A 22,131-nucleotide genomic window follows, 5' to 3' on the forward strand; every position below is an offset into this window, starting at 1 on the left:
TAAACCCCATTTTAAATAATTATACTCAAAGATTAGGGCTTTTGCTAATGAAGGGAAATCTCCCTAATTTCATCTTTATCTAACTCAGTTCTCTTCCTCCTATTGCAAATGCACAGCAGCTTTCCACATCATAACACATGCCTTAAAGGGCAATGCTTATAGAATATTGCTAAGTGCCAGATCTAGAGTTTACATTGTACTTCAGAGAACAGCTCTTTCTGAATGACAAGAAATATGTCTAGCCTTTTATTTTTTCTAATTCATACCCTTTAACGATATATCGTAGGCGCCCTGGCTCCAGTTTCTATTTCTATATATTTTTAATGCTGCTAAGATACAAAGACCACTTTTTCTGAAGTCAACTTTCTTCCTTCATGGAAAAAAACTACAAGTGGACTGGGATCCCACATCATAACCAGTCATTACATGACAGGCTCAGTTGTCATCTCTCATCCATGAGGCAAATCAACATTTATCTTGTAAAAATCAGCTGTGAAGGATTTTAAATTAAAAAAAAAGTGACCCCTTAATAGGACTGGAAGTCGAAGTCTTTGAGAAATACAGCAGACGCTCTGGACCTGCTCCAGGCCCTATTAATGTCAATGGCATGATTGCCCCTGCCTTCAACAGCTAGAGCGCGCTAGCTTTTTATGAAGTAGGCAACACAGTTGGTTGGGTCGGTAAAAATGGGCTGAGTTTACAGGAGTTAAAAAAAGTCACTAGGGAACTCCCAAATATGTAATGAGAATCCCAAGGCACTGCTAAACAAGAGGGTCTTGCACAATTTGTTGCTTCTTTAGCCTGAGCACATTGTACCCCAGGAGCTCCTTCCATCCCTTCATCCCGCCCCCTCCCCCTCCAAGTGCCCTATGTGCCACTCTCTCATCCCCATCCATTGCAGGGAGCCACTTAAGCCGCCCCTCCCCTCCCTTATAACAGGGGCTGTGTGTGTCCTCACAGTTCCCTGTATGCCAGGGGCACCCATGTCCCTTTCCCTCATACCAGAGTTCACCCATTTGCTCCCCCATGCCAGAGGCTCTGTGTTGACACCCCCTGATTCCAGCTGCACACAATCCTTTCCCCCTACCATTCTTATCAACTGGTTCACTGAGCTACAGACAATTACAGAGGTAGTTGAAGCTGATGGCTCTGTCAGGAGCTTCATGTCTCCCATTCCCTCTTCTGCGTTCAACCAAAATCAACAGCGTTCTGCCTGTTGGGGCCTAGCTCATTCCCCAAACTGCTGAAAACCACTGGATGCAGTGATCAAAGGTATCATGTTACACTTCACTTGACAGCATTTCTCTGTAAGACCTCACTTGGCTTGGCCAAAAATCAAAAACATGGCCTAAAAGGACAAACAAAGCATTTCCTAATTCATGCCAAGATTGACATATATTTAAAAAACACGTGCAAAGCGGCCATTTACTGGCCCTGATCATCAGGTCCAGCTGAACTGTGCTTGGTACAGGACCTGGGGGAGGGAGAAGCTCTATGCCAACTTTGTGCTCCCTGACTCATGAGGCTGCTGATAGGGTGGCAGGTGAGGTTGGGTGTCTGCTCTAAGGTACATTATGCTGTCATTGACAGCATCCAGAGCCAGCTGCTTTGGAGGTAGATACACAAAACCCTGCAGTAGGCAGCTATGGGATAACCTGCACACAGGAAAGTTTTTTCCCTAACCCATACTGGTGAAAGATTGGTTTATGTCCTGAAGCATGAGGAACTATACAGCCCTTCCAAAGCACACTTATTTCAGTATTCCATTATGTCTGCTACATAATAGTACAAGCCACATTCTTTGGACAAATCTACTTCACAAATGCCATCGTTTTTAACAGCCATATTACCTCCAGCCAACACCATGGCTCCCTGATGGAAACAGGGACCTTAAAATACATTTTTAGTGCTACCTCGTTGGCAAGTTTCAGCCAAGTAAAAGAAATGCATTAGCTATTACATTTTTGATGCCGTAGTTCTGCTCTGTGAAATTAATTTTGATCCTGTTACGTTGTCTTTAAAACCTCAGCATCACTGAGCAGGGTTTCCTGACATGAATGCATTTTGTTTTATTGCTTAGCAGAGTGTTCTGGATTTCTGTGAGGTAAGGACAGAAAGGGATACCAGGAACTCTGTTCTTGACCAGCTCCTTGATCTGCGATTTATATGCTCTCTCAGTGCTAATGACTTTACTCCAATGATTGTTTTCATTCTAGTTTGGTATTTCTTACTTTACATTTTATGACTCTGAGGTTCATAGTCTATGATGCTACATCTACTTTACAGCAGACCAGATCCCAGACTATGCCTCTGTCCCTTTTGCACTGCTCCAGCAGCACAAAGGGGATGGACAACTGCTCTAATATGGGAGATAAGGATTCCCCGGATGTAGGGGAATCTCCAAGCGGCATAAAACAAGCAGAGGTGGCACTATACCTGGTCTCCACTTCCCTTTCCTCTCACTGCACTCTGGCGATCTCTGGTTGGTGAAGTAACCCATAGGGGAATGTAAGCTGGCATATTTTACAGCAGCCCTGAGTCTCCCTGTTTAGTCCCACATTCAGGGAAGTGGAAAGGCCTCTCCTGCCACTCCTCAGGCCCTGGACCAAGCAGAACTCAGTTGGCTATGGAGATCTGACCCTTTCTGTTTATAATTGAGATGTGAACTAATCATACCGCTCCTTGGCAGGCAAAACTCCTCCGAGGTCAATGGGAGTTTTGCCTGCATGAAAGACTGAAGGATCTGGTCCATATGAGTAACAGCATAACTAAATAATTCCAATAAAACAGTGTGTGTATATACATATATTGCATATAGAGCTAGGAAATAGAGGTGGGATTTATAGAAGTGCTCAGCATTGGCCTAATTCTAGCTCTACTTTTCTCCTCCAGGTCTGAAGAAGAGCTCTGTTAAGCTCAAAGTTGGTCCAATAAAATATATTACCCCACCCACCTTGTTTCTAATGGAATACTACAGTCATCTTAGAACACTGTGATCATTTCAGGACCAGGAAATTAAGAGGTCAAGATCCAGTGTGTGATTACAAAAGTATCTCATGGCTAGCACTTAAAGAGTCCTGTGAAGAACAACAACATGACTAGAGGAGAACAGTGTGTCCAGTTCTGAAGCTTTCAAAAGGACCGTGGAATCTCTCAGTCCTCTAGTTTCTGATTACGCTCTGAGAATCTCCAAAATTTCCTCCTTTAATCTCCCTCCCATGAGGTTTTAGGTCATGTCACAGCCACCAGCCTGAAGCTGAGCTTGAACAGAACTCTCCTAGGAACACACGAAGGTAAGTGTGAGTGACTGTCTCAGAGCACTCCAAGGATTTGATGGCCCAGGGAGTGAAATCTGAGACTACCATAGAGCACTAACCCAATCACATCAAACTAACACAGACTGCTAGGTTTATTTATTTATTTTAAATGAGTTTCCCTGTGACATGTTCCAGAAAAAAGCACAGCCCCAAGTTCATGGTAGTAAAATGAAAATGTTAGCTCTGTTGTGTAACAACTAAGCGCATGCCCCTACGTACAAGCAGAAGGAGCACCTCAAACTAAACAGAGGTGGCTCAATATGATGGTGTTTGTTTGATGAAAATCAAAAGGCCACATCTTTCAGACTGAGGCAGTACCGAACCTGCTGGCTTTTGGATATAATGCATTACTGAAGCTATCACATCACTTGAGGTCCTGAATTACAGAAAAAGTAAGTGGAACAGTGTATACCCTAGGGACAGTGTGTTTTCATTTTGGTACACAGTAAGTCATTTCTCTTAAAGGAAGAATTTTAACAGATCCCTATAAGACTTTTAGCATCTCATATGCCTAAATTGGCATAGTTTCAATGACCTCAGTGGAGCTATGTCAATTTACATATGGGCTCTGGCCCACATCACTACTCCTTTGAGTTAATAGTGCTATTCCTTTACTGGAGTGGGTACAGGATGTACACAGCAATAGGTAGGAGGTTGCTTCTCTGCAATATTTTGTCTATTATTTGGGGTCTGACTCTGCCATCTTCTCTCATGGTGACTAGTACATTATTCCCATTGGCTGAAATGGAATTACTTGCAAGTACGTTACTACTCAATGAAAGGAGGACAAAATCTGTCCCTTAATGAATGAGCTACATTTGTACCGCACTAACTGGCACTGGAGTTAAACTGGATACAATCTGAAATATGAAGACCAGGACATGGTGGTGGTTTGGTGAAATGATTCTGCAGCTTTGCAAATATCTTAATTACAATTGTGCCAGATTTGCTGAAAATACCTCTTGGAGGGGTACTGTGTTTTCATTTGTATATTTCCCATCTTGAAATATATATAACATTTTAACTCCATTATATTGTTGAACCAAAAAATAAGCAACCATGATTACCTTGTAATATATAACTACATAACAGATTTTAGCTTAATTTTAAATTGTTTTAAAAAAATAGAAATGGGCTAATTGCCAGGAAAAGTTAACTTTCTGGTACCATTTTGCCCCTGTGGTCCACAATTAAGTGACCCTATGATGCACTGAAATGGTTGTCATGGTTTATCAATGTACTGTCTTTGACATTTTTACACATCAGAGCTGACTCAGTTGTCTTCTTATAACGGCAGCTATTCTGTTCTTGGATTCATTCACAGAAGATGCTCTTCCCCTGGGAGGGTGTGGTGGAGTTAGAGCTGGCAAACCCACTTTGCCACTGCTTTTGTGCTTGTCGAAGGCTGGTGTATTAGCAGCTCTTGAAATGCCACACAGACCCGAGCGTGTGATTCCTTTCCCAGAGTCTGAGTTCATAAGGCTCTTCTGTCCGTGATTACTGACCAGTGCAGCACAGGAGGTTAGGCTGCCCTGACTGAGTGAACATTGTGACAGTGGGAAGTTTCCACTGAGCCTCTTCAGTTCCAATACTTGTTCTCTAGCTTGAGTCAAAGCTTCAGTTAGCTCATAGCGTTCCTCACACTCTCTACGCACTGTTTCCTGGAGAAGAGAGTTCTGCAAATAGAAAGAAATACATACTTTATGAAACCCCATCACTCAAAAAGGGATAGATGCTGGGTGCTTACTGAACTCCTCAAATATAGGGTACTGGTGATCAGAGGGTATATAGTCATATACAGGGTGAGTTGGTAAATTTATGACTACACTACAAAAAAAATCAGATACACAATTTTCTAATTTTTCAGCTGTCTGTTTCTGATTGACCTGTCAAAACCATTCCACTGTAGGTGAAACACAATGAGGCATAATCTGACCTGCTGACAAGTGAGGATTTGCTTTAAAATGACTACATAAATCATATCAGTACTTGGCTCAAAGATTTGCGGATGAGTTGGTGTGAACGGTTCAGATGGGTAGCAGGAGAGAGATTGTGTTTTCGTGCTAGTAGAATGCTACTACATAGGCACTCGGTGGCTAAAATACAACTTTCACATGTCATATCTCAATCTGCTCCCACTGTTTAAATCATGTTAAATGTTTTCTATAGTTCTACTTAGTCATGCTATTGGGACATTTCTGTTTTATTTTCAGTCTTTCCATAAGAGCTATTCTAAAAGGTGAAATTGTCATATACCAATTTATGAAAGTTATTGAGGAATAATACTGTGGAACATTTAATCTGCTGAAGCAGTAAAACACTTGAAGGAAGTTTATTTTGTACAGTGAGTGGTTAGAAATGTTTTTTTTTTCATATTTGACCTTTTTTTAAGAACAGAGAACTACAGTTTGTCACCTTTCCTGTCACATTTATATTATTTTCAAGTGTGACTGAATTACTGAATTTTTATATGAGGCTTTGTCCCATCAGTTCTGATATTTACTGCGTCATTCCAAAGCCAGTGACCTATGGCTGCACAAAGTCTCAGATTTGACTTGAGGGAAACGGCAATCCACTAGTCTCAAAACACCATCCCTATGCAATCTGCTTTCATTCTCACTGGGAGAAAAGGGAAACAAGCAGAACTATCCCTGAGTTACAACCCCCACACCTCTCCCCATCGCCCACCCAGGGAGAGGAGAACTGGATGCTTGTTCTTGGGACAGAAGGAAAAGACAAAGAGAAAGGGAAGGAAGGAGAAAGAAATAAGGAGATGAAGAATGATTAAAGTACTTCTTGTGTCACCATCCAATCACTCCAAAATGGGTGTTCATAGAATTGCAAGAGATGGGAGGGAAAGAGAGAAGAGAGAAGTAAAGGGAGGAGAGAAAGGAAAGAAAGGGACAAGAATAGAGGACTAGGCATGGGGCAAAAAGAGAGATTAGTGTGCCACCACTTAAAGATCTGTACATAGAGTAGCAGTATAAAGAGGCAAGGAAAAGCAAAGGGATGAGAGGAAGAAGAATCCTATGCTCTAAACAATCAGATTTAAGTGAGTGCAGCTGCATGGAACAACTGACTTTAGGCATAAAGGCCTGAAGAAAATGTGAGATGACTTTGACATGAGGAGGGAAAAAATGGAAGAAACAGAGCTAAAAATGTGGTCAACGTTGGGCTCAGTCATTCTGAGGATTGAAGGGACTTTCATTAGCTAAATCAAACTCACAGCAATATAGTCAATTTGTTAAAAAATAAATTTCAAGAACAAAGGACGTAATTGAAGATTTAAAGGCTGAGATAGAAAACATATCATCAAGGATGAAAAGTTGGCTACCTTGAAATGGCATAAAATGGGAAATAATCAAGAAAGTTTCAAACTTGGCAGAAAACAGACCATCAAGCTATAAATACAAGATGTTGCAATGTTCCAGCTCTACTCCTTCAGGACTCTTTCTCAGAAGCAAAAATGACCATTTTAGTTGCAGAATTTGATAAAGGCTTAACAGTAGACAATGAAAAGTGCCTGCAAAGCAGGCACAGTAAGCCAAGCTTACCACCTCAACATGCCTGGCCTCACCTGAGTATCATTCACAAAAGAAAAGCAAAAAGGGGTATATCTACACTGCAGAATCAAAGCTCAGGACAATTGACTTGGGCTCTTGGGGCTCAGGCTGTGGGAGGAAAGTTGCAGGGCAGATGTTTGGGATTGTGTTGGAGCCTGGGCTCTGAAACCCTGTGAGGAAGGAAGGTTTTCTCAGCTGAGGCTCCAGCCCAACCCCAAATGTTTACACTGCAATTTTTACCCCCACAGCTCAAGCCCTGAGAACTAGAGTCAGCTGATCAAAGCTAGCCTTAGCCATGCCGCAGGTCTTTTATTGCAGTTTTCAGAGTAGCAGCTGTGTTAGTCTGTATCTGCAAAAAGAACAGGAGTACTTGTGGTACCTTAGAGACTAACAAATTTATTTGAACATAAGCTTTATCTCGTCAATAAATGTTCCATTCTATGCATCTGAAGAAGTGAGCTGTAGCCCACGAAAGCTTATGCTCAAATAAATTTGTTAGTCTCTAAGGTGCCACAAGTACTCCTGTTCTTTTATTGCAGTGCAGATGTACCAAAAGAGACTGCTTGCAGGGAACGCATCCCTATTGTGTCTAGGGTTTCATTAGACAGAAGAAATATTGGACGGAAAAAGAAGAAATATTTGGAATTGTTTGATGCAACAGAGGCATGGCTGTCTGTGCATATTTGCATTATTCAAGCTGGTTGCATCATTCATTGTGAAAAAATTATCCAAAAAGCTAGCTTTTTTTCCTCTGCATGCAAAATAGTTGTGAACTGATTTCTGTGAATCATTTTACGCACTTCCATATTCATGGTGTAGAAGTACAATTTTTTTCTAATTAATTATCTCAAATATGAATAAGATTGCTAGATGGAATCTTTAAACTATAATGTTTAAAGTGCTTGTAATAGTCCATGTTTTCTATTTTGAAAAAATCCAGGGTTCCTTTCAATTATACCTGCATATCTCTAGAGTGTTGTTAAACATGAGGTTGAAGGAGAGGTACCTCCGAGAACCTGAAAAGGATGAGTATCCCTATAATAATGCACTACTTGCAGAGCCTGCCTAACAAGGCTTTTCACACTAATTATTTCAAAATGTGTTCATAAAATTTGCTTTTCATTTGACTTACAGATAATTCATTTTAAAGACTTTTAAAATTAACACACTAGAGTTGAAGATTTTATTTTATTCTAAAAGTTTGTACTTTTTTAGCTTGATCTAAGTTGCACATTTGTAACATGGAAATAGAACAGCACACAGTACTAAAGGTAGCTGGGCATGTCTTTGGTTAATTCCTACCTCCTCTTGAGCCTGACTCAAATTCTGAATCAGATCTGCTTGCTCCTGGGTTAATTTTTCCAGTTCATCTGACTTCTCTTTAATTTCTTTCCTCATGCCCTCTGATAATGAATCACTGTTGTTCTGTTCCTTCTTCAGCTGAAATTCAAGCTTAGTAACCAGCCTTTTAAGGCTTCGCATTTCTTCTTCCTTATCTCCAGCTTTCTCTGTAAGTTTGATCTGGGTTTCCTGAAGCTGGTTTTTAAGAATTCCCACTTCCATCCTTAGGCTGTTGATGGCACTAGATATTAATTCAGGTATCTGTATGATAAATCTTACATTAGTTCACATGCAATGATTTCTTTGGTTATGTAGAATTTAATACCAGACAAAAGGATCTTTGCAGGTGAATAAGAAAGTGAAGATATACAGGTCCTAACAGGTATAAATGAACAATACCACTACTTTGGACCTATAGAGTACCCTTCAAGGCTGTCAAAGTGCTTCAAAAATGTAAGAAAACTCAGGCACAGAGAGATTAAGTGATTTGCCTAAGATCAAACAGTGAAACTGTGCTAGAAATGGGAAAGTCTTCTGATTTCTAATCTCAACTTCAACTTCTAGAGGAAGTAGATAGTCTTCGTTTAAAAATAATATACAGATACTATGTAAATAAAATGTTTTATTTTCAACTGTTTAAAAACCTGGCTTAACATAATGAATTTGAAATAAACATAACAAAAATCTCTTTCTTGATTCTCCAAATGTCTCAAGGGACATCTAAAACTTTTGGAAAACTACCGTATACACTTGTTCATAAGCCAAATTTTTTTAGTAAAAAAGTGAAGCACCAGAGAAGGGGGTCAGTTTATGAACTGCTATAGAGAGGGAGAGATGGGACACAACCCCTCCCCCCAACAAAGGGAGCAAGGAGAGGCAGCACAGCCAGCAGAGACAGAAGGGAAGAGGCGAGGCCAGAGATTCTCCACTTCTGGCTTATAAACGAACCGGCTTATGACTGAGTATATATGGTATTTTCAGTTTTTATATCAATTTTGGAAAACTCAGATTTGGATAAATAGGATTCAGATAACTGGTGGTTTATCTGGCTAGAAAAACACCTGAAAAGAGAAAGGAATAGAAAATTGTATTGAATGAAAGAAATTAACAGAGATAAAGGGAGAACTAATGGACTCAATACTTGGTTTTGTCCAATAAGCACTAAACTCAGCTGAAGAGGGAGAAACCACTGCGGATAGCTCTATGCCAGCCCAGTATAGTTCAGAGTAGTCCCAGGGCTTTGATTTTACTTTTAATTAAATACATTGTGTAAGAAATATAGTTTGATTTAAAAAAATTTTCAGTTAGCCCATTGTATGACACTGTAAGGAAAATCAACAGGTCAAAAAACTATAGCTACGAGAAATCTGGGTCTGAGTAAATGCAAAAATATCTGCCCTATAATACCTTTAATTGAAATAGCTATATGCAAAATGTGTTTGCTCTGTTCCATTTCAAATAATACAAAATGTACTGTATATACTAAAACAGGGAGAAAGTGTAATGAGATGCTAGAAACCTATCTAGATAAAGAAACACAATCTAAAGGGATTAGGTTCCTCCCCCCCCCCCACACACTTTTTTGTCTTCAAGGTATATTATCTACTGCAGCACCAACTTCCTTTCAATTGCTCCAAACCTTCATCTGCAGTTCCTCTTGATCTTTCTGATATTTTGCTATTAATTCTTGGTGCTTTTGTCTTTCAATGTCTAGTTCCATTCTAGCATCTTCCTTTAGTCTGAAAATCTCTTCTGTGTGTCGTGCTTGGTGTTTAGCTAGACCGATTTCCATCTAGATAAGAAAACGCACTGTTTTTAAAATAAAATATACCAAGTTATCTCACAGCATTTTCACACTGAGAACGTTCTTAGTTATTATAAGGTTTAGCAGACTCAAATGGCGTCAAGTTCAAATTCAATTCAGATACGCTTCCAAAGTTTGGATGCTTACCCAATATATATCTGAATTATTGGAAACAGCAGAGTCTGCAAAATTGGCAGTGATACCAGCTCTTAATGTCCACTGACTTCACAACAATCTGAGGGGATTCAGCTTCCCACAGGCGATAGAGCATTTTGCAGGATCAGGCCTCCAGATTGGCAAACTAATGAGAAATTCCCACAAAATGTTGACACTACTTTTTCTGGCCCTAGACAGGAATCAGAATTATATCAACATGTCCATCCCCAGTAGACAGAGTATCATTTACTTTGCATTAAGTATACATTTGGATTTTTGGAAATATGCATAGCTATATACTCTAGGGGCTCATGTACTACAACAACTACACATTTTTACAAAGTAAATCAGTTAGAAACTACAAATTCTTCTTTATCTAAATGACTCATCAAGACTATCAATAACCCAATACCTAATTTCACACACATCATTCTAAATCACCCCCTTCTCAAAAGCCTGGGAAAACAGATAGGCCTTGCATTATGCTCTTAAGATCAGAAGACCGGGGGAAAGTCAATTCCTCAGCTGAAGCCATTTTGCCATTAGCTCTTCATATTAAAAACCAAGAAGTCATTAGCGTGTGAACCTCAGCCGATCTCACCTGCCATGGTATCACATGGGGAGAGAAGCACTCTTTCACACAGCTGTAACCCTGGCTTGACAGGTTAAAAACAATTTCTTGAATTACATATGAAATTAATCATAAGTGAGTGATGTTGCAGCAGAGATCTAATTTGCTCCCTGAAAATTAGGCTGAACAAACGGCTGGCATATTCTGCACTCTCTGATATTTCCTAGTGGGTTGGGGATTTGCTGAATAATCCTTCTAAATGTAATGGGATGAAATGAAATGAAGTGTGGAGTAAGGACACATAGGTGGTTGGACCAAACTATTACTTTTCCTTTCTGGGGAAAAAAAAAAAAAGAATAACTCCTGTGCTAATGCTAGATTATATAATCCTTAGCTGGGTTAAGAAGAAGGACTATTTTTTTCCAGCAAAGCTTACATCTGCAGGTAAACCTCTGCTCATTATATTATTTTTTAAGGTTGAAAACCCATACATGTCACAAAAACCCAGTTACTTGTGCAGTAACTGTTGTTCTTCAAAATGTGTTGTGCACTTATGCATTTCACTGTGGGTGATGTGTGCCCAATGAACTCTCAAACAACAACTTTTGCTAGCAGTGCCAGCAAGAGGCGCATGTACCTCCCAACTGTCCTTGTGCACTGAGCCAAAGATATAAAAGGGCCTGGCCACTTTCTCTCTGTTCCTTCACATTGCCAGAATATAGTACCTGAAGTACTAGGGAAGGGGGAGAGTCATGGAATGCCTCTGTGCACAACATACCTCAAGTACAACAGTTACTATACTGACACGTAACCATTTTTTCTCCTTCAAGTAATTGTGCACATATACATTCTACTATGAGGTGACTCACCAGCAGTTTCCGGACAGGGGGTGGGACATCACATTATTTGAAGAGCGACTAACACTGACTTGCCTAAGCTGGCCTCATCTTAGGAAGTCTGAGTAATAGAATAGTGTCTGGAGAAGGTTTGTACGCATAACCATGTTGCTGCTTTGCAAATGTCCACTACAGGGGTTTTGCTCAAAAACGCCGAAGAAGTAGAATGATCCCTAGAATGGATTGGGCTGTTATCCTTGGTGGAGGACATACTTTTGTCAGGTTAAGTGTAGCAAAGCTCGATAGTCAGAAATCCAACATGAAATACACTGGGCTATAACAGGTTGCTCTTTAATCCTCTCAGCACAGGATACAAAGAGTTTGGGAGAGGATCTGAAAGACTTTGTGCAGTACAAGCAAAGTGCCAGAGCCCTTTGGACATCCAATTTATGAAGCTTTTCTTCGGCCTTGGAAGAATGAGGCTTTGGAAAGATCATTGGAAGATGAATAGTCTGGTTGAGGTGCAATGATGAAACCACTTTAGGCATAAACTTAGCATGCAGACTAAGAGAGACCTTGTCTTTGTGGAATATGTGAAGGAAGAATCAGCTAAAAGTAGCTCTGACGCCCTCCTTGCAGAGGTAACTGCTACCAGAAACACTATTTCACTGATAACAGTGGCAGAAATGTTGTTGCCAAAGGTTCAAAGGGGAGTCCATCAAGCAAGACAATACTACATTCAGGTCCCATAAAAATGCTGGCTCAGATACAGGAAAGTACAAGGGAATTTTCCTCTTTAAAAATCTGGATACCAAGGGCGTGAAAAGATAGAATACTCATTCACTGGTGGGTCTACTGCAGAGATGAATGCTAGATGGACTCTCACTGAACTGACAGAGAGACCAGAGGATTTCAGCTGTAACAGACAGTATAGTATATATCTAATCTCTGTGCTGTTTGGTGATAATTGGTGAGATTCCACACAGATTGAAAATCTTTTCCATTTTGCTGCATGTGTGGCTCTGGTGGAATCCTTTCTGCTGCTCACCAAAATAGCCCAGACATCTCAGGAACAAACTCTCTCCTCATTGTTCAACCAGAGATCATCAATGCTGTGAGTTGCAGAGATTGTAGCTTGGAGTGCACTGACTTGCATTGTGTAACCATGCCTTTTTGGGTCACAACTGAGAATGCCAAATTCAGGACAAACTGCTAAGAAACAGGGAAAACTCAGGGAACCCAATTAACATCAAGTTAATTTAAACATTAATGTTTTTCATAGTGTAGAATCTTCACATTTAGCCATGAAAGCAATATAGTCATGTGCCTCAGTTTCTCTTCTTATACAGCACATTAGGTCTGCAATGTCTTTTCTCCTGTGTAGTTTCAAGACTAGTTACAAGCACTAACTGTGAAATATCAAGTATCAGAGGGTAGCCATGTTAGTCTGTATCCACAAAAACAATGAGAGCTTATGCCTGAATACACCTCTACCCTGATATAACGTGACCCGATATAACACAAATTCAGATATAACATAGTAAAGCAGTGCTCCAGGGGGGCAGGGCTGCGCACTCCAGCGGATCAAAGCAAGTTCGATATAACGTGATTTCACCTATAACGCGGTAAGATTTTTTGGCTCCTGAGGACAGCCTTATATCGGGGTAGAGGTGTATATCTGTTAGTCTTTAAGGTGCCACTGGACTCCTTGTTGTTTTTGTCAAATATCAGTATCACCAGGCCTTTTAACATAAAGTGTGTTCTTAGGTATCACTCTTAACGTGTTCAGGGGTTTTTCCAAAAGATTAGGCACATTGTACATTTTTACAGTTCTTGATATTAGCAACACATTAGTCACAAGAATTAACATTAGCATTAATATTAACATTAAATGCATTACAAGTGTACATTTACAATCAATTATGTCATGCCGTGCCTTCTGCTCAATACCATTGGAGCTTTGGTATTTTAGTGTTAACCTGTGACTTTTATTTGTAAAGTTTAGTTTCTCCCTTCCTCCATGTTCTGAAGGGTCAAAATCTGAGCTCTTTTGTGTAACAGAACCCGTTGGCTGGCCAGGTGCGTCCTCTTTGCTCAGGGGTATAGGCAAGTCTTTCTACCCCCAATCAATCAGGTAATTTGCATCAACACAGACACTAGTCTGTTTACCAGTTTTCAGATTCTTAGTCATTACCAATTCCAAGGCTGGACTCTGTCTTAAAAAGATACCATCCATTTTCCTTAGCATGTTAGACTTAAGGTTCTTTTGTCCTTCCATTACTAACCTCTGCTTCCATGTGGAATCATATGTTGAGTCCACTAAGAGACTACAAGACATATCCAAAGTGTCTAGAGATGAGAGTTTGCCTGCCATCCTCTGTATTTTCATAAGCGTGGGAACTAAGGGTGTGTGGGGGGTGCTGGAGCACCCCCAATTTTTGTATGGGGTCCCGTCCGCCACCCCGGGCCAGGGTCCTGGCCCTGCTGGTCCAGTGTGTGGGAAAGGTGGACTATGGAAAGGGAGGGAGATGAACTGGATGACATATCCCTCCTTTATGGTGTTGAGCACTGACTTGTCCAAAGTAATCTCTATCCATGCACCATAAAAAGAGAGGAAGGTGAGATATGGTTAGTGTGTAGTCCTCAACTCAAATGTCAAAATGACTGCTTCAAAGCCAACAAAAACTGGTGAAAAGGGCCTACTATAATTATGCTGATTGGTGATGTCTGGGAGGCTTAGATCTCCTAGATACACCCTGAGGTCTCAGCTCAGAGAACAATCTGTACTGAGTTTGATGCTTGAACTGTTGTCTCTCCTCCTGTGGTCAGGTTCTGAAGAGCAACGCATAGTCTTTTCCAGGAGTTGCATCTTAAGGTGAAGATCCCTCCATTTCTTCATCCTTGTTGGGAAAAAGCTACAAGTAGGACATATGTCCCTCACCTAAGTTTTCTTTCTTACACATACATTTTATTATTCAGCCTGTGCCACTCAGCTCTGCCGATGAATAATAATTTACCATAGAAATTGGGTATTTGAGACTATAAATCTCATGGCCCTCACTGAGGTGATATATATATATGTCTTGTGTGCGCAAGCTCGAACTTTATGGACAGTAGTGTCAATTGGGGCGGCATTAGCACTCTTATGTATGTCCTTAAGTGTCTCCATTTTCACTAAATCAAGAACCTTTTGCAAGTCTCTGAAATATTGGGAATGAGGATGGGTTAAGAATGAGACCCTATGCAGGTAATCATCACAAAGAACCATAGTTACTATGGTATGGAGTCATCATTTCTACACTGGACATTGCTTGCATGGGTCCCCACTGAAGATAATTAACAAGCAGTCTCATTTTCCCCACTCTTCAGATCACCTTTAAATTGTAATCATAAATAATCAAAGATACAACACCCCATTGAGATGAAGGAGGCAGCTTATATCTCTCTCAGGATTCATTCTGTCTGCAGATTTAAGATGAGAACCTTGCACTGGTGGTCTGCATTCAGAATAACCTCACAGCCAAAGCACCTAAAGCAACTAAAGCACCTAAATCCAAAATTAGGCACCTAAATAAGTGGTCTGATTTACAGAGGTGCTGAGCAGCCACACCTCTCAGTTATTCCACAGGAGGTCCAGCTGTGGCAGAACTTCTTAAAATCAGGCCATTTATTTAGCTGCTTACGTTTGAAAAATTGTTCATAATTTCTTTAAATGTAAGTGTGGATTCTGAAGGACATCTGAAGGACAAATCTGTGCACTAGCATGGTCTTTCTGCACAGCATAGTTCTAATGAACCATCTTGCAATTTGTTAAATGATCATAAATATTATATTAAACATACACTGTAGTATGTTAACTTCTTAATCTTAAAAAAATTGCATAACGTATCAGCTTTACAGACTGACTTTGCTATAATTATCTAATTTCAGGAGTTAAATATCTATCAAAAACCACTAAACACTTTTTTTGGGGAAGATGGTGCATATGGTCCTCTTTTCTAACAAAAAACCTCAATCTATGTTTTAATTTTTTTAACCACATTGTTAAAAGTTCTGTTATTGATCATGAAACTCATATCCAGTACTAGCCTGGAGTCAGTATATATTGAAGCACTATAGGACCATGACAATGGAATTTTATATTATTATAAAGTCATGAGACAGCTTTAAATGTGGCATTATAGATGTATCAAAAACTATCTTCTGGTTTATTAGATCTTAGAAATAAGAGTTTTAGGATTCAATTTATAGAAAATCATATCACAACTATTAATTACAGCAAGTTTATCCTAGAATCAAGCCTGCTGTAGGAGTTTACTTGATTAGATATTGAAATGACAATCGACAGTATTATAGTCTTAGAAATAATTTTGATGATTAAAAATGCACCTCAATTTACATTTTTCACATCTAAGGAACAGTTGAAATTAACTAATATCCATAATAATGAGTAAACTGGCAATTGTTTTTCAAAGTTCTTGTTCTAGTTGCATAACAACTACTGAGTCTCTAATTATTTGTGTACCCAAAAGCAATTAAATACCAAATAACAATTTAAACAACACATTTTTGAACTTTTTTTTATTTAAGTTTCTGAAGTTTGTTCAAACGTGGATTTAAAGGATTTTTTTAAAAAAAAATACTTTATGCCTATACAATGGCACAATGATGCTAGAAAAAGATGACAATGTCTTATTAGTTATTCTTTCATCTGATGAGAGCATTTTAAGAGCACTTGACATTCATCACATTTTAATGGCTATGTAAGCAAACATATAATTGCTTTCTCTTATTTGTACTAGTCTTTTATAGAGTTTTTATGTCAAGCTGAGCAACAGGGGAGAGGGATGGCTCTAAGATTCTGATTATGCAAACTGCGTGACCTCATACTAAAATTATATCCTGTACTAGTGAAGTTAAGACGTTTTAAGAGAGACATAACAGATTATTAATAGCTCAGAAACTTTGCTGAGACTAAATAGAGTTCACAAATATAGCTCACATATTGAACCAAAAAAAGAAAACTGTAGTTACAAAAAAGTTTAAGGCTTGAGTCAGAAAATTCAAAGGTATTGTTCAACATTGTCCTCCTTCCCATTTGATCTCTTAATTCATTGTGACAATTCTTTGCCTGGAATATCTTTTTGTGTGTGTAAAGGTGTGCTGGTCAGAAAATGGGCTGGATATTTACAGGGACTTAAGATAGTTAGACATCCAAATCCCACTGAAATTCAGTTCTCTTAGCCCCTTTGAAAATTCCAGTCATGGTCTCCAGTTCTCCATTGCCTCATGATCTGGGTCGGGGTTACAAAAGGTTATATGCTAGCCCCAGGGCCTGGTGCCATATCCACTGACTCCAGAGACTATTGTGAGAGAAGAGATGGTGAAGTAAGATTAGGACAAGCATGTGAAGAGTATTACAGTTACTGAATTAGACTGCAATCCTAGTATGACTCCACATGGGTAGCTTAGTATAGTATATGGTAACACATACAGATCTTTTGCATGGGTAGAGGATACAATCTAATTGACTGAACATGATATTTCTGAATGATATAAATAACACTTACAAATAAGCTTTTGTAAATGTTGTACTTGATTGAGGTATGTGTATATTTTAAAAAAAATTAGCTGGAAATACTCCCCCCAGTCTGGATCTATATACCAAGTATATATTTATTTTAAAAGGACTGAAAAATCTTGTCCAAAGATTATAATAAATACTGATGAACTGAAATGAAACTAGCACTAGTGCAAACATTTAAAATAAGTACATGAAATGAAGGCATTTTGTTGGTAAAAATTCCAATGCACTTTTGTAGTTACAACTTCAAGTTGTGTGCTAAGTTGGTTGTGTTTCATACTATGATATTTTTTCAAGATTACCTAAACAGTTTAGCCTACCCCATGTGTTCAAGAGGATAAACAAAGGCTAATTTATACTTTTTCCTCACAGCTGTCAGAGGCAAAGAAAAGAAAATGCACTCCCAAAAGATACCATGGAAGTCTTCCTTCCCAGTAAGACAGCATTAAGTAAGAACGCAAGAATCCTGCAGAGGTGACTATGGTCTCAAAGAACCTGTTGGAGAAAAGAGGATTGATGGGTATGGAAGGCCATGATGCTGACTTATGGATGCTTATCTGAACCAAATTTTAAAACTTCTGAAGTTTCCCCATACCTCGTTTTTAATGCATTTTTCCAGTGTTGCGACTGGCTTACTATGTATTTTATATGCTGTTTTGCAATGAGGAAGCTGTTTTATTGAGTGTTTTATATATGTAGGGAGGCTGATTTACAGCATGCCCTGCAGGTAGTCTCACTATGCTGGTATGGGAATGTTTGTTTATGTATTTTATTGCTTTTTTAGTCTTTCAAGCAGACCATGAGGAAAATATTATTTCAACTGGGATCTCACATTTGAATGGGGGTAAACTTGCAAAATGTGTAAGTTGTATTTGGCTGATCCTTTATACCTACATAATATTCACCTATCCATGTATAGGTAGAAGCAGACCATTTTCCCCTTTTCCTTTTCATTTCTATTACTTTAGTTTTATATACTTTACATACAGCATTGTCTGTAACTGAACCAGGATTTAGTTTCTGAATTGTCAGCAGTGCCCACTGTAATTGCTGCTGCTCCTGTCTGATATTATTTTATTAAGCTTTCTTAAGTCTCGTGGCTCTCTTTGTGGGGAACACAAGTAGTGTCAGTAATGCTAGAACTATACATAAACTCTGGGAAGGGATCTAGCTTGTGGACTGTGTTAGAAGAGGTGCTAAATTTTGCCCCATCCTGCTGTAATCCATTCACCACATAAACCTACTGGCTATTTGCATAGGCAGTTCTCTTTTCTTGGTGCAGCACAGGTTTGGGGAGCATAAGTAGAGTTGAATATACCTCTCTGTGTGTGCCCTTGAGTTACTTTCACAATGACATAGCCCGTACACATGTCCCAGAACCATGACTAATCTCTTTCCCACAGTCTCTGTGTGTGTGTGTGTGTGGCATACTTCAAAAAGCTTGTTCCTCTGCCAAGATAATTTATCCCCAGACTTACTCAGAGCAATCAGTTCTGCCTGCCCCATTCTGCTAACTATCCTTTTCCTCATATGCAACCTTCACTTCACTTTTCTCCCTATCTCTATCAAAAAAGTGTGTGTGTGTGTGTGTGTGTATTTAACAAGATTCTTATTCTGTCTCACACCTTCTCTTTCCCTCACAAAAGAAAAAAGTGTCAAAGCTGGTCACTATCCTATTAACACTCAAAAATAAGAAAAAAAGAAATGTTATGTGAAAGTGGCTTTTCACACTTCTGTATAATTCAATGAATAAAATAACCAATGCCATGCCATTTCATGGAAAAGTTCAACTGCAGGAGGGTGAAATCACTTGAAATGTAAGAGAGACAGTTCTCGCAGAAAATGTCACCAAAAGAAGTCCCTACTGTCACACATCTCTACTCTGCAGAGGCAGCAAGTATAAAACAGCATCAGCATCAGCAGCGGATGGCTATTTGGCAGAGATGGCAAAGGACACCTTTAAGGGTGCAGACACTAATAGAAATAGTATCTGTAACAGAACCTCCTTCTGCACTCCTGTATTAAGGGATTATTCTTAGCTCTGTGCCCATCACTTCAGGTTTTCCCTATCTCTTATTTCCTTTAAGGTAAACCTTTAAACTGAAAATAAGTGTCACTATTGCCAGCCCTGACTCTATAGATGGCATAACTAGTTTTGGGGGCCATTCTTCTCTCCATGCATGTGCATAACTTGCAATGATATATTAATAGACGTTATGGGCGCATATTAAGAGGACAATAAACTCTATATTTCAAAAACAGAATTCAGAAAGGGAATATAAGGTTTCAAGAGTCATCATCACGTCTTCATTGTTCTATTGCCCCAAGCAATGAGGATGATATTAAACTCTATCTTGTACTCATCTTCAATTGTATGGTAAGAATTCAGTTGAATTTGTTTGTTTTTTTTGGCATCTCTACTTATTTGCTGTGAATAAATGCATAAAAAGGTGCAAAAATCTGGTTTTGTCAAGCTCCAGAATTAACATCTCATAAATCACAATATGCTAAATAAAACAGTCCATTTGATTAGCTGTTATTGGGCTTACAGTTATGCATGGATAGGTTGATGAGCAAAAACTTTTGTTTATCTGGATATTATTTCTTCTTCTATCGTTTTCTTTGGAGTATTAAAATATATTGGTATTGGATGCAGCTATACCCGGGTGTAGGGAAGGGCATTTTTCTCTCCACTTTGCCAACAATGAAGTGCTGCAAAATTAACATTATGATGATAGCAAAATCTTTTGCATTCAGCCTTTAATCTCTGTCTAGCGATTACCCACTTAAAAACTTTGCATAAGGAATACTATAGACATGTTTGGACTGGAGAAGTTAAATCTGGCTCTGTACACAGTTCTTGACAAGTGACTAGGACTAAAGAAAACAATAAAAATAGTACCAACTAGAAATATAGTATCACCTTTTCCCTCCAGTTATCTTCATTCAGAATCTTCTGTTTTAATGCTTCCTGCAGCTGCTCTGTTTTGTTCTGATGAGAAATCTGCATCAAATCCCTAGAAACCACAAAAACCTGTAACTAAAAGAGGTATTCTGCCTAGATTAATTTTCTTGCAGTTAAACCCTCTGCAGCAGGGACCAATCTTTGACTCTGTGTTTTTTAGTACATAATACAATGGGGCCCTTCAATCCTGACTGGGGCCTTCAGGCACTATAGTAATCATTATTTATATAATACTGTTGTATTATGTCATCTGCCTTTTTTTAACACACAATATTGTATCTGCTTACAGTTCCATATATCCTGATATAAAGTGCAAATATTTTAATATTTTCTCAAGTTGATTTTCATGTAACTTTATGTGACTATAACGGATATAATAATAAAAACAAAGGCAATTACAGTTAGTTGAACTCAAAACATTACTGCGATAATTTCAATACTGCAACAAGTTTTGAATCAGCACCCCTGAGTAGTGCTGAGTAAATTCATAACTAACTTAGCTAATATTTAACTAAAAGGAAAAATATTCTTAAATGATGCCAGTAACTAATGTGTAATACAGTTGGTAAAAAACAGTTACTAACCTTTCCATAACTGTTGTTCTTTGAGATGTGTTTTCATGTCCATTCCACGTTAGCTGTGCGCACAATGGTGGAGGGCCTTGAGGCTCGGGTGGAGCAGTCATCTGTGATCTTGTGAGATCAGGTCCGGGAGGGAAGAGAATGGCAACAGGGCCCACTACTGATATAGCCAACAACGTGCAGAACAAATGCTGATGCAGCCATTTATTTATAGGAATAACTCTTGCTTTGTCCTGCTTGACTTTCAGCAGGAACTTGTGCACAAGAAAAATGGGGGGAAACGCACAGAACAAGTGCTTTGTCCATGGGGGGAAGACATCTGTGAGGAAGCCTGGGCTGCAACCATATAGCAAGCAAAACTGCTGACATTTCCTGTTCTGTGTGATTGCAAACAGGTCTACAATAGTAAACCCCCACCTCTGGAAGATGGACTTGGCTACATCGGGGTGAAGGGACCAGTTGCGATAAGAGAAAAATCTGCTGTGAAAGGGTTAAAAGCCAGTCCTTGGAGAGGGCTGGGGCTGAGAGCTGGGAAGAAAAGGCTGATTGGGGAAGTAGCCACAGCTGGGGCCATGCCCCAATCAGGCCACTTCTGGCCCTTTAAAAGGGCTGGGATAGCCAGGAGCTCAAAGAGTCTCTCTCTAGCTGTGGAGAGAGATGGGCCTAGCTGCCTGGGAGCTGAGCAGGGTACCTACAGTGGAGCAGGGCTGGGGGAAGGCCAAAGGAGCTGGGGAGCTCCAGCCTGGAAAACCCCCAGGCTGCAGGCCTTGCTAAAGGCTGGGAAGGGTACTGGGGTTGCAGAAGTGCAGCCCAAGGCAGGCAAAGGCAGCAGGTCCAAACTCCCCTTGCCAGTGATGAGTGGTTTACAGACTGCAGTCCGCCCCAGTGAGCAGGGGCTAGATGGTGACTGGCAGTAGCCACTGAGGTGAGGTGGGGATAGAGGGTTGGGAGTTCCCTGGGGAGGGGAGACCCAAAGTGTGGGGACACTTCCAGGGGACAGCACCCCAAGATAAAGGGGCACTGGGGTCTGGGAGGGTCATGGGGGCCCACGGCAGGCGAGAAATCCACTGAAGAGGGTGCTCCAAAGGCTGGAAAAGATAATTCCCGGGACAACTAGGAGGAGACGCTGCACTGGTGAGTTGTTGCATGGCTACAGAGGCCTAGGGACTTGAGGGTGGGCCTAGAATCTTGGAATTTTGCATCTGTCTGTTCCAGGAAGAGGGAAGTCCCTCATATGGAAGATCCTGAAAGTCTTCTGAATCTCAGGTGGTAGGCCTGAGGGTTGGAGCCAAGAGCACCTTTGCATGATTATTGTCCATGCCATCATTCTAGCAGCTGTGTCAGCTGCTTCCAGGGAAGCCTGGAGGGAGACCCTGGCTATAGTCTTTCCGTCCTCCATCAGTGCAGAGAAAT

The 22,131-nt window shown here is 39.9% G+C and overlaps 1 protein-coding gene across 3 annotated transcripts in view; it reads right to left on the reverse strand.

Annotated features, from left to right (window-relative positions):
- Positions 1-3,404: 3,404 nt before the first annotated feature.
- The window catches only part of LEKR1 (leucine, glutamate and lysine rich 1), a 119,764-nt gene continuing 101,037 nt past the window's right edge, over positions 3,405-22,131 (reverse strand). For all 3 annotated transcript variants that reach the window (XM_030575957.1, XM_030575956.1, XM_030575958.1), the window contains 4 exons: positions 20,096-20,189; positions 9,861-10,013; positions 8,183-8,482; positions 3,405-4,993 (listed from right to left, as the gene is read on the reverse strand). In XM_030575957.1, coding sequence (XP_030431817.1) covers positions 4,580-4,993; positions 8,183-8,482; positions 9,861-10,013; positions 20,096-20,189 — 961 coding nt within the window. In that variant the 3' untranslated portion in view covers positions 3,405-4,579. The remainder of the gene's footprint in view (positions 4,994-8,182; positions 8,483-9,860; positions 10,014-20,095; positions 20,190-22,131) is intronic.

This window comes from Gopherus evgoodei, chromosome 9 (assembly GCF_007399415.2).
Source record: "Gopherus evgoodei ecotype Sinaloan lineage chromosome 9, rGopEvg1_v1.p, whole genome shotgun sequence".
Lineage (NCBI taxonomy): Eukaryota > Metazoa > Chordata > Testudines > Testudinidae > Gopherus > Gopherus evgoodei.